This window comes from Melanerpes formicivorus, unplaced genomic scaffold (assembly GCF_026170545.1).
Source record: "Melanerpes formicivorus ecotype bairdi unplaced genomic scaffold, bMelFor1.0.p_v2 SCAF_30, whole genome shotgun sequence".
Classification (NCBI taxonomy): Eukaryota; Metazoa; Chordata; class Aves; order Piciformes; family Picidae; genus Melanerpes; species Melanerpes formicivorus.
This window is the reverse complement of record NW_027142382.1, coordinates 2,832,441-2,846,178: the sequence shown is the minus strand read 5'-3', so window position 1 is coordinate 2,846,178 and position 13,738 is coordinate 2,832,441. Positions and strand designations below refer to the sequence as shown.

The 13,738-nt window shown below is 36.0% G+C and overlaps 1 protein-coding gene across 1 annotated transcript in view; it reads left to right on the top strand.

The window, feature by feature from the left end:
* CFAP47 (cilia and flagella associated protein 47) overlaps nt 1-13,738 on the top strand; it is a 299,349-nt gene that overhangs the window by 114,675 nt on the left and 170,936 nt on the right. The window contains exons 42-45 of the mRNA XM_068155062.1: nt 248-393; nt 3,271-3,379; nt 4,384-4,610; nt 10,853-11,033. Coding sequence (XP_068011163.1) covers nt 248-393; nt 3,271-3,379; nt 4,384-4,610; nt 10,853-11,033 — 663 coding nt within the window. The remainder of the gene's footprint in view (nt 1-247; nt 394-3,270; nt 3,380-4,383; nt 4,611-10,852; nt 11,034-13,738) is intronic.

The window sequence follows — 13,738 nt, the reverse complement described above, 5'->3', positions numbered from 1 at the left end:
ATTTAAGCTTAGACAACCTCATTATTTTGCAAGCCCTGCACATTGCAATGGTCTGCTCAGGGCAGTGGCAGAGTCACCATCCCTGGAGTGTTTGAGCAGTGTGTGGACCTGGTGCTTAGAGACTTGTTTTATTGTTGACTCCTCAGTGCTGGCTCAAGGATTGGACTGGGTGATCTTGGAGGTCTCTTCCAACTGGATGTTTTCTGTGATTTTGTGTCTAAATAACCATTTAAACTTATTTTAACAGCTTACCAATCCAGCCTCTTGCCTGAGTTCCTCAGTCCCATGCAAGACCTGTTCTTGGAAGGGAAAGGTTCTGCAGGCTTAGATATTCAATTCCTTCCCTTTAATCTGGAGAAACGTTACTGCACTGTCATTCTGGCTAATGAACTGGTAAGAATAGAATGTTCTGTGAGTGCTTTTTGTGCGGTAGCTTAATCAGTTAAGAATCACTGTATATTTGTCAATAATATGTAAAGAGGGTAAATGAATATGCAAATTGGTGATGTATGTCGTTTAAGATAAAGTTTTTTATACATGTATGCAACTATAAGGAGGTGATCTGTGTACTAACTTTTGGAAATGGTTTGTGAGCACAAATATAGGAAGAATCTTCTTTTACTTGTTAGGATCTTGTACTCTTCCTTTAAACTTCTGTTATTGGCATTTCTTTATTAGAAGTGGAAGTATATACCCTGGCTGTTAATGGAAGACTCACGATATGTTAAGTATAGAACCTGAAACCTAAATAATTTAATGAAGAGAAGGGAAATGGAGACATGGCAATGGAAGGAAAGCAAATATAGGAAATATAGTCAGAGCTAAGGTACAGACATACTTCAGGTGGAAAGAGAAAAGAACACTTCTGGCAGCTCCAATGGTGGAGAATAAACACCTAAATTTAGACACCTAGCTACTAGTCACTATTCTTAAAGAACTAGTTGACAGGCAGAAACAGTTGGGGTTGTTCAGCTTGGAGAATCTGGAGACCTTATAGTGGCCTTTCAGTACTTAAACGGGGACTATAGGAAAGATGGTGAGGGATGCTTTATCAGGGAGTAAAGTGATAGGATAAGGAGTAACAGTTTTAAACTGAAATAGAATAGATTTAAATTAGAAATTTGGGAAAAAATATTTACTGTAGAGATGGTGAAAGACTGGAGCAGGCTGCCAAGAGAAGTAGTTTTTCCCTGGAAATGCTCCAGGCCAGGATGGATGTGGCTTACAACAACCCAGTCTAGTGGAAAGTGTCCCTGTTCTCCTCCTTTTGGAGTTAAACATAACTGGGTCACTTTGTTTCTGTAAGCTAATTAAAATGTAAACAACCTATGATTTCAATGATAATAATAATAATTTATTAAGTCACAGTTCAATATGTCAGTTCAGACCCTCACTGGTCAATAATGTCAGTTCAGACCCTCACAGGTCAATGTCTAATATAAAATTAAATCACAATGAACAATTTGCTATCTCTTTTTCCTAATTACTGACTTCTGTGGAGAACTGCAAATTCCTGGTAGCTAGTCTTGTGAAATGCCAGTAAGATTAGATAAATAGCTAACAGCAGTTCAACAGCTATTTTATTAACTACTTTTATTAGCAGTAAGCCTTACAAAACATCGCTGCTATCCTGTTTGCAGATGATGGAAAATGGCAATATAAAGCCCTAAACCTGTGGGCATACTAGCTAAACTCTTAAAATACAGCAAAATATCCATCCTATTCCAAGCATCAGGAAAAAATCTCAGAAGAAAGAGGAGAGGGGTGTCATTCTGTGGAGTTCAAAAAGCAACAATTCTTCAAAGCAAAGAGAAAAATGGGAATGTTTTTTTCCTACCTGTAAGCATATTGATGTCAGCAGTGACAAGAGAAGTAGCTGATAGTAGAATGGCATCCTAGCAACCAGTACATTCATGACATCGGTTGTATATACAGTAAGCTTATTAATGGTCCTTATGGATCCAAATCTCTGTGTCGAATAGGAATAATTTCTGTTTAAATGGGTTCCCAGGAGTGGCTATTACTTTGTGTGTGGGAAACCAATTTTGCTGTAGTTTTTTTTTTTTTTAAATCCTTCTCAAAGAAGATTTGTCTGAACAGTTGAATCAAGGAAGGGCACAAAATGCCATCAGAGCTGAATAGATTTCCTTCTTCTCGGTCAAAAACATAATTGCAGTGATTTCAGCCTTAAGAATAAATATCTGATGAAACTATGAATAAAGGTAAAATAAAAAGCAGGCTTGTCTTATATTATTGACTACTAATAAAGGGGAAACACTCCACTGGTTGCCAAATTGTCTAAATAATATAATACATTATTTCCTTCATATCTGGAATGAAAGAAAGAGAAGACAAAATATGCATTTTTAGGGCAGAGTTTTACAGAGTGTGATTTATGGCAATAGAGATGACCTTATGCACAGATTTTATCAGTTGTTGCAGCAGCATTTGATCCTTTACCTTGCAATATACAAGTATTTAATTTAGCTATCTTTTAGTTTTGATGTTTTCTGATTGTGACCTTTAAAAGCTGTAACCTCTTAGTGAGTTGTTTCTTTATATATTTATTTATTTGAAATATGCTATTTGCACACTATTTTTTTTGTCTATGATTGAAAGTGTTGTTTCTTTGCTAATGAATTTATTCTTTCCTCTATGATAAATTACTATCTTCCTTTTTGCCCAGGCTGTGTCTAAATTTACTTTCAAGTTTCTGTAGGTTTAAAAATTATTTCTCATTAAATAATTCACATTAGTTCACTTTATTACTTCTTAATTGTTAATTTGTACCTGATGATGACCTGTATTGACTTCTCTTCTTTTTTCTCTTTCTGGAGAAATGTTACTGACTCAGAATTACTGTAAACATTTATTAAAAAACCCCAAAATATTACATTGATGAGCAATTAAGTAAGCTTGTGAATATGTTTTAATTGCATGTAGCTACACCACATAATTAGAATTGACTTTAGTGCTGTATTTATGGGTCAGGGTATTGTCACCCAGTTAAATTATATGAGGAGTTTTCAGATTTAATAGTCACAAATAAAGGTACTTTATGTCATGCCAGGGTTTCAAATGATAGTTTTCTTTTCTTTAACCATCATTTTTAAATAGCAGGTCTCCTGAGTATGTAAATTGTTTCACAAGTCAGATCTTAACTATTGATAGGAGAGTTTTGGTTTTAGGTTTAAGACTTTGCCTTCTGCATGAGTTGTTCTTTGAATTTTGTATGTAGGTTTGTATTCTGATGTATATATTGTGTTTCAGATTGGAGAGTTCATATACCTGATAGAGGGAACAGGGGATACACCTTTGCCTTCAGAACTACTTCCAATGGATAGTCCAAATATTTTGCATGTCAGCAGTACATTAGAAGGTAAACTGAACAGAAAAGAGTAAAATTTCACAATTATCTTCTGCAAATACTCTTAATTCCTGGGCATTTTTGTTAAAATTAAATACATCTGGTTAAAGCAGTTGCTTACAGTGAAGTATAAGAAAAATATTACAGTGTAACTATCAGATATTTCTTTTAATGCTTGCCAGTCCATTCTCTTCAGAGCAACAGCTGCTTGTTAATGACCTACTTAGACTTTGTTGTATTGTTTTCAACATAGTCTACATAAGTACCTTTTCATGATTTATTTTTGGCTTCAGAATATGAATTGTAGCAAGATGAACCAAGAAAAGTTATGTTTACCTAGAATTTTTCTAGTTTAAACTCACAAATTTTGTATGCAGTGTTGCAATTTGACAGGCCATCCAACCCTTTTGTTTCTGCACATCCAGTAATAAACTGCTGCCAGACCTATTTCAGAAACCCTGCAGCTATTATTTGAAATAATTGCTGCTGGCTTCTTTTAGAAGGGATGCAACATCACCTGGAGAGGTAAAATAGTGTCTGTGTTGAGTAGGTTGCAGAAAGACTTTTTAAAACTGTAATTACACTCTTATGAGCAGTAATACTAAAGTCTAGAACTTCTTATTTTTTACCAAAAGCAAATTTTGGTTTGGATTTTAGTCTGTGTTTATTTCTCTTTCCCCATTATGATTATAAATTTTAAAAAGGCTTATTGTAGTAAATACTGTGTACTGGACTGGGGGTTGGACTAGGTGACTTTTGGACTGGGGCTTGGCCTATATAGCCTTTGGAGGTCCTTTCCAACCCAGACCATCCTATGATTCTATTACTAATAGCATGTAATTAAACATCAAAGGAAATTTGTATTCTGTTTTTTGTTTTCCCTTTTTAATTATTTATTTTATTTTATTTCTTATTTGAAGATTACAGATTTTTGATACTCTATATAGTTATACTAGTAGCAGTTTTTGTTTGAATTTTTGTTTTGTTTTGTTTGTTTTTTGTTTTTTGTTTAACAGGTCCCAGTACAGGAAAGCCAGTTTTATTTTTGAAATGTGGCCTTGGTCAGATTCTTGAAGAAAATCTGAGTATTCCATTGATCAATAAGTCAAGAGAGAGGGCTCTGGCCATTGCTGCACAACAGCAGATGTCTACTATTGAATATGAAAGAAGAAAGATCACAGGGACTCTGCAGAGCAGTAGTGTTCGAGTAGCAACTGCATTGTTAGGGCTGTCCAGAGTAGAGGTGAGCAACAGAGTGATCTGCTACTGCAATTATTTGCCTGTTCTTGGTTTGTAGGACTGACTTTTTAAGTTTCAGGAAATAGTATGAAGTTATGGGTTTGTTTTTTTTTAACATTCTGTTTTCTGACACTTACTAATCCCAAATCCCCTCAGATCCTGCAATATTGAAGCGTTCGCTCTGAATCTGTTTCTTCACCCCATGCTATTATGAAGTGCTTCCTTTAAGAAATCCTATCTGCAGTTAAAAGGAGCATTAGCATTTTACTTCAGTTTGCTTCTGAAAAAATACCCACTGAATAAAAAGCTTTCACACTCTGTGTAATAGATATATTTATTATTATCCTTCCTTATGCACATTTTTGTAAGAAGCAAACATTCTCAAACAAGAATTTTACACATTCATTATTTTTTTTAAGGAATACACTTTGAGAATAAATAAGAGAGCAGGAAAGATGTCTTCTTGTCTTGCAATCAGTAAAAAAACCCCAGTTTTGGAAAATTAGAAATTGTCCTTTTAAGCTATAGCTCTCTACTTGTATATTGTTTTAAGCTAGAGATATTTTCCCAAGACTTCCACATCTGGAAACAAAACGTCCTCCCAGGATAATCTCTTAGGCATTCAATTACTGCTAGTGAGGAAACATATAATTGCAATACTGTCAAATAAGCAAGGGGTTTTTTTGTGTCATGTAGAATTCAGATGTAACCTTCCATGGCTATTAGCCACACTCTGGGTTTTAATGTCCCTTCTGAATCTGATGTTACTTTGCCTCAGACAGATTTCTGGCCATCTGTGTTGTTCCAGAGTTCCATTTACAGCATCCCCTCAGCATGGCACCCAGTAATTTATGCAATTCCCAGTACTAAGGGGAAGAGAATTTTCCCTGGTGTCTTGATGTTGCTAAATTCATGCTTTTTGTTTACAGGAAAGCTTAAAAGGTAATATAAAACATATTAAATGAGGAAAAAAGGGCAGAGTAGATTTAATCTGTTATGTGTTTGCAATAGGAAAAGAATTGTAAGCATGTAATCTAGCCTCAAATGTTTTCCTTTTGGATTGTAGCTAGTTCACTACTGTGGTAACATTTGATAAACTTTTCATAACTGAAGTCCTTTAGTATCATAGTCATTTAGCAAATACTTGATGAAAGACTTGCCTGCTCTGAAGCTGTGGATGTAATCAAGAAAGAACATAATAGAAACACTCTTTGTATCAATAGGTGTGCTAAGACCTAATATGAATTCTGAAATGAAATGTATCTTAGAAGAGTGGAGGACAATTAGAGTAGTTATAAAATGCATAATGATGGATACTAACACTGAATAAATTATGAGAAGTGTGGCTATGATGTGGAGAGAAATATTATGCACGATATACAGAAAGACTTATAATTGCTTATGAAAATATAATGGAGAAGTTGTGCTATATAATGATGTAGATAAGACTTTACACATTAGTAGTATCTTATTATGATAAACAGTTGTGCAGATTAAATTCTGGAAAGTGTTCTTAAGCTTTTTCCACTTACTGTCTTTATAAAAGTGACAATGTAGAAACTCTGGTGGCATTAATGGAAGAAACTTTTTTTGAGGGGGACAAGTTTTCTGGAATTAAATTGTGAGCTGAAGTATGGTTATAGTTTCATTGTCTAAATTGCACCACCACCACCAAAAAACATCACATCTCCTGTGGTTTAATGAATTATTTAGGTTCATGAAATATTTTGGATTATATGGTGGAGGTTAGAGATAAAGCTAGCGTCTCTTGAAATTTGTTACTCTCATTTGATTTCTATTCCACCTTCCAATTCACTTCTTTCAGGTGTCATTGTGTTCTATAATGGATGGACAGTAGGGAAAATGCCCTTACATTAGTACTACTTGTGCCATTTTTTGCCTGTCAAATTCAATAACAAGTACAGAGTGCACAACAAAGTAATTGCATGCTTTCCATTCTTAGCAAAATTTTTACACATTTACTTAAATCACTTAGAAAGCAGTAATGAAGGTAGGCTGTAGTTTTTTTGGTCAAACTGGATATGTATATTCAATAACTTGAGCTTGACCCATTCTATACATGTGGTTGAAAGTCCTAGCTGTTTTGTATTGTATTTTTACTGTTTTTTTTCCCTTACTGTACAAAAAAGAGGTCTATTTTGATTTTCTTTAATGATTAGAAGTAAGAAAAAAAATCATGTGCTTTATTTAGTCAGTTAGCTATTTTAAATCTCTTTCCCATAAAAGCTGCACTGTTGATCAGAACCAATTTATCCTGTTGGGGCTTTTTTTGTTCTAAGTAGAGTTACTACCAGGACAGTCTTAGATAATGTGCAATCTGAGTACTGTAAACAAGTCTGAGGAGCTTGTAAATGGACATTCAATGGAAAGAAGCTTTACTTTATAAATTAAAGTTAGCTCATTAAACAGTTCTGCAAGAAATGGAATGTTAATATTATATTTTTTTACAATCTTAGACTCTGAAGAATTTATTAACCACAGGGTTAAGTAGGTAACCTTCTATCTCCCTTTCTATTTCTCAGAAGTAACCTCTACTGCCAAAATAATCCAAACAGTTTGTTAAATGATTTTTCTCATTCTTAAACTTTGGTGTAATTTAAAAACCAACAAGAAAAACAAGCAAACAAATGTGAAACCAAATAGCATCACAATTTAATAAAGCAGTTAAAGAAGTAATTAAGAGATAGGAAGCAAGGATGCTAAAGCGGTAAGAATTCCAAGACACAGATTTCTCTATTTAAAGGAAAATGAGAAGTTAAAATCAGTAGTTTTATGCTATTTAATTTTACTTACATAAGCCCTGTAAAACCCCAGAAAATAAACAATAACTTGATTGCATGTGCAATTCTGGCTGAATTTTTTAGTTGACTTAATGAAAAATCTTAGAAAACTCCTGAATTTTATTTTTAAAGTATGCAATTGTGTTAATTTCTTGCTTTCTGAGTGTTTTATTAAATTGCTTCCTCCTATAAGATTTTTTAGGTAGGAGTAAAAGGACTATAGGGTGCAGCTCTGCCACTGTTAAGGTTGGGACTGGCATTATTGTCAATAATTACAAATGGCCTTTCTTAGTGATGAATACGAGAAAGCTGTAGCAGGGAAGTTTAGGTGAACATAGATAGCAAGGAAGAAAAGGGACACCAGGGAAGAAAGGGGAAGGAATGTGGAAGAACATGTTTTTATTAAAGTTAGTAAGTAGAAGGAATTGAATAAAAGGAAGGCACAGATTAGGCCCTGTTTGTACATACAAAACTCTTTCATCATAGTCAGTGGCACCAGACATCTTGTATATTTAGACATTATGACAGGAAAGAAAGACCTGTTCTACAAGAATCTCAAAGCTGAAGCTTGCACTTCCCTGTGTGTCCAGATGTATCTCCATAGTTAAGATCAAACAAGTGTTTATTTGCACTCCATTTTACCTCCCTTTGAATACATGGCTCATTGCAACGTGGACAACAGGTCTGTATTTTCATCCAGTTCCAGGCATTAGGACACTGGGGTTTTTCTTTCTGTCCTGCTGTCCACATGACTGAACAATGTTGAGTATTTTTATCTTAGAACATCATGGTAGTAGTGATGTCAGTTTTCATTAATGGAAAATAACCAGATACCTTGTGTATTTGAACCTGTGGCTTCTGTGCTTGGCTGATGTAGCAGAATCTCATCATGCATAGGTCCAGCTCTGATCTTCTAAGGATTTTGCGATCTAACATGTCATTATGGAAAAGCTATAAGCTCAATTTGGACAATTGGCCTTTTTTTCCCCCCCAGTACAGTTGGGGTATTTTTGAGGAAGAATCACAGTGTCCTTGAAGAGAGAAGATACTGTAATTAAAAAGTTACACTAAGTGCCCTTGAATGGGAATGAACTTCTCACAAAAGTATCTGTGGTCTGATTTCAATTTGTCAGACTTATAAGCGGGACCAATGCCTTTTATATTACATCACTTATCTTTTGTTATGGGATTAAGGGAGATGTCAAACATGATTGGTCACAAGGAGTCTGCCAGACTGAGATGACAGAATTCTTTTATGCATGAGGAATGGTTTCAGAAGTTAATTCCTGGAAAGAAGAAATTTGGCTAAATTAGGATTTGGAAACCAGTAATACGCGAGGGAAGAGTAAGGTGCCTCAGCACTGTGTAACAGAATATAGAGATGGTAGATTGCAGAGAATACCTTGGAAAATTGATCAGTATGTTTTTCATACCCTGCAATCCTTAAAAAAAAAAATCTTAAAAAAATAATTAAAAAATTCAGTGAAGTGAATGCAAATACGTTCTTAACTGGTAATAATACTACCACACTTGGGATATTATGAACCATTACATTGATGAAGTACATGCTGGAATCTGTCTTATGGCAGCACAGCAGCCTTAGGCCTGTAATTGATGATCAGTTAAGGTATTAAATTCTATTTAACACTTATTGCCCTGAAAAATGCTAAAAATGAGGAGAGCAGCTGCAGTTTTAACCTGAATTTTATTAGACATCATCTCTTTTCTTGGAAATGTTACCCTTTGAGATAATAAGGTTTAGTCTTGTGTGTGCTGGCAGGATTTTTTTTTTCTTTTCCCCCTTCAAAGAGTTCTGGGTCTCTCACTAAAAATATTTCCATACCTTTAGTCTGTGACAAGGTACCAGGAAACACCTGAAGTGTTCCCTGACTGTGTACCGCTAACCATCTGTCTCTTTTTTTCTCTAATACATCTGTAAAAGTGAGGTAGCAAGATGAAGGATACTAAAGTTAAACACTTCACTGACTTTTTAAAAATCATAAGATATCTCTTCAAGATAATTATAATTGACATGTGTTCATTGGGGTCATACTGTCATCTTGCATTTATTTTTGTTGATTAAGACTTTCCAAACATTTAAATAATGTTGGAGTTCTGTTCAATACTGGGAAATGATCCAATTATCGAAATCAGGTGCAGGGAGACCCAATACTGGCTTTCCAGTACGTGAATGGGGCTGATATGAAGGCTGGAGAGGGACTGTTTCCAAAGGCCTGTAGTGATAGGACAAGGTGTAATGGTTTGGAATTAGAGAAGGACAGATTTAGATTGGATGTTAGGAACAAGCTCTTTATCATGAGGGTGGTGGAACACTGGAAGAGGTTGCCTGGGGATGTAGTTGAGGCCCTATCCCTGGAGATATTCAGGATGAGGCTCAACAAGGCTCTGGGAAAAGAGATCTATTGGAGGATGTCTCTACTTACTGCAGGGGGGTTGGACTAGATGACCTTTCAAGGTCCCTTCCAAACCAAACCTCTCTATGATTATATGAATCTATGGTAAATACACGTAATTCTCCTGGGTTGAAGCTTCCCACTATGTCAGAAGGAAGTAATTTGTATTTGCACTGTAAAGTTGTCTGTTATTTCTGTCCTATCAGAGAAAAATGAATTATTAGAACCTACTGAGTTTTAAACTTGTGTGTGTGAGAGAGAGAGAATAATATCAGTGAAGTTCAGAAATTGATAAATAGTGAGGTCAGGTTTTCAGTTCACATAACAATGCTCCTTGTCTTTTCTGTGAATTATATTTGCACCATACAAGTGGTGCAAGTACAGGAACAAAATAACTGTTCATATTTTGCTCTGATGAGCATTTTTCAGTCACATACATTCCAGCAGTTCTTCACAGGATAAAAACCTTCAATGGCAATCTTTTTTTTTGGTATTCATGGTGTCCAAACACCATATAAGCAATCAAGCTTATGAGATTCCCAAATTCCATTTTATTTTCTGTTTAATATTGGATGGATGTATTAATGGTTAAAACAAAGCAATGGGAGATTGTAGATCTGCAAGGGAATGTGAGTTTTGTATTAAAACAAGAGAAATAATGACAATATAAACATAATAAAAATGACAAAGCACAAACCCAGTGCAGAACCCCAACCCAGTTCATTTGATTAGTAATTTGACCATATTACTGTTAGTAATAATCCTTAAGAACAATCAACTTTTCTTTGAAATATTCTTTTTGAAGTCTGTATTGGGCTGAGTTGAATCTGCTGCTGATATTCAGCACCATGCTGCTGTCAGACCAGCTTCAAAATGAAAATGCTGGCTGGAGCAGTGTCATGGGGCTTGAAGTTCACATTGTAACATGAGAGGCTTCCTGTTCCAGTTGCTGTTTCTGGTTTGGGGTGTCAGTCTTTTCCAGAAGTTATGAGGTGATTGTTCATATGTGCACATCATTCCTTCACTTGCAGAGACAGGCACTCCTGAAAGCCTATAAATTGCCCCCAGAGCTGAAGTGTGTGGACTACAGTGTAGAAGTGAGCATGCCAGAATTCTTTGAGGTTCCTGAGAAGTTCTCTATTCCAGTCTTGGCAGCTAGCAGAGTTAATTTAAAAGTTCCATCAGCAAAAGTTGTTTCATCTCAGAATGCAGGTAAGAATAGTCTTATATGGGATGACACACTTTTTTTGTTGGGTGGTTGTGGTTTTTTGTGTTTTTTTTTTTAGATAATCTGGGTTTTTAAGGTTATCCTAAAAAGATTCAGAAAATTATCTTTCTCTCTGTTCTGCTGATGATCAAATACTCAACCTTGTCTTTGTTATTACTACCGAAGTTCTACCATGTTAGTATCACAGTATCACAAAGGTTGGAAGACACCTCAAAGATCATCAAGACCAACCTGTCACCACAGACCCCATGACTAGACCATGGCACCAAGTGCCACGTCCAATCTCCGCTTGAACACCTCCAGGGACGATGACTCAACCACCTCCCTGGGCAACCCGTTCCAATGACGAATGACTCGCTCGGTGAAGAACTTCCTCCTCACCTCGAGTCTAAACCTCCCCTGGCACAGCTTGAGACTGTGTCCCCTTGTTCTGGTGCTGGTTGCCTGGGAGAAGAGACCAACCCTTTCCTGGCTACAACCACCCTTCAGGTAGTTGTAGAGGTCAATGAGGTCACCCCTGAGCCTCCTCTTCTCCAAGCTAAACAACCCCAGTTCCCTCAGCCTCTCCTCATCAGCCTCTCCTCATAGGGCTTGTGCTCAAGGCCTCTCCCCAGCCTTGTTGCCCTTCTCTGGACACATTCAAGTGTCTCGATGTCCTTCTTAAACTGAGAGGCCCAGAACTGGACACAGTACTCATGGTGTGGCCTAACCAATGCAGAGTACAGGGGGACAATGACCTTCCTGCTCCTGCTGGGAAGTCAATAGCTCAAAACGACTCTTTCCACTTGTGCTTAGTTTTCTCAAAGGAAACTTTTGCTAAAGGAGAAAATATTACTTTTAAAAAAAAATAATCTGACAGATTTTGTGTGCATTTCTCACTTCACTTCTTACTCAGCATTGACCTGTGCTCAGATTGTGTGGTTTATCTTTTCCTGTTTGCCTGTCTGCCAGAGGGAGGTGTCAACTAATTGTATGTGGTTTTCTTCCTGACCCTTGGCAATGAAAAGTGGTGCATTATCCTTCACAGTGATATTGACTATTGCCCCTAATTTTTCTAGTATCTTAAATTTAATACTGAAATCTTAATTGCTTTCTCATTCTCTTGGTTTTCATTTTGATTCCTCCTTTACTCATCGATTTATTTTACTTTATATATTTTATATTTAATTTAATTCAATATCAAATTTAATTTAAATGTATTAATTTATTTTCTAATGCTTTGTTTAAATCTATAAATCTATAAAGCACTCAAGGTAACATTTCTTAATAATGCTTGAATGGCTGAGAGAGCTGGGGTAGTTTAGCCTGCAGAAGAGGAGGCTCAGGGACATCTTGTTATCTACAACTACCTAAAAGGAAGTTGTATGAGATGGAGGTTGGTTTCTTCCAACGAACAAGTGAACAGTTTCTTCACTGAAATGTTGTCAAGCACTGGAACAGGACACCTGGGAAAGTGAAGGAGTCACCATGCCTGTAGATATTTCAGATAAGTGTATGTGTGATACTTAGGGACATGGTTTAGTGGTGGGCTTAAATGTACTAGGTTAATGGTTGGACTGAATGGTCTTAAAGGTCTTTTTCAGCCTAAATGATTCTGTGATAAAAATGCAGGTTTATATTTATGTGCTGGATATCTGTGAGGGGTTGTATTACAGCTCATGTAAGGTCCCATCCAATTACATCGCAAATAATTTTTGTTGCTGCTACTTCTAATGAAAGTAGTGGCTTGCTCGGAAAATTCAGCAAAGCTTGATTTGTAGTGAGCCCACCATGCTTTTGTTTCATCACTTCTTTTAACACTGTCCTTCTGCAGTTTACTTCTCCAAGTGTCATTGGAATCAGTAATGTGTGTTTTCCTACTTGGTCTTACCCCTTGTGGTTTTTTGTTTCCTTTCTGCAATAAAAATAAGGATTTTCTTGGTTATTTCTGACAAATATATCTTTTACAGATTAATTTTACTCACATTACAGTATCTGTGTTTTAAAACATTTTAGGGTGTTACTAGGCACTTTTTATGAAAGTAGCAATACTTACTGCACTACTAAGAGCAACACTAGTCTGATGACTGAGTACAGGACTAGCAGTCAGGAGAAGCTTTAGAGGAGATGGAACACAAGCTGAAGGCTGAAACATTTCTTGATTAACAGGATATTTAAAAACCAGTTAAAATCCTTTTGTTGTCAAGTTAAGAAATAATTGCCTGTGTTTGAAATAATCGATGAAGAGGTGAATTAAAAAAAGTCATAATGGCTTTGTTGAGTGGTGTAAGGGATTCTTTGGATCACACCATGGAAGAGGGAAATAGCAAATGGGAGAGCAAAATCTACACACACATGCGATAAGGACATAACAAGGCCTCCTTCATGATCTCAAAACAAAGATCGTTAACTGACCATATGGCAGGTGTGTGTTGCTTAGCAACACCTCAGGTTATTTTTAAAGTGAAAAAGTGACTAAACAGATCTCACAAGGTTAGATATTAATTGCTAGCATGTAGTGAAGAAGCTACATTAAAGAAGTGGTTATTTTACTGTGCCGCTTCTTTCTCCATCAAAGGAAATTTTAAAAGTATCTGAAGGAGGGAAGTAAGCAATGGGAAGGCAGAAAGTAAATCATATTGCAGGTGAACACAATCTTTTGATATTTATATCTTCTTTCTAGGACACTTCAATTGTTATGTGAGGGGAT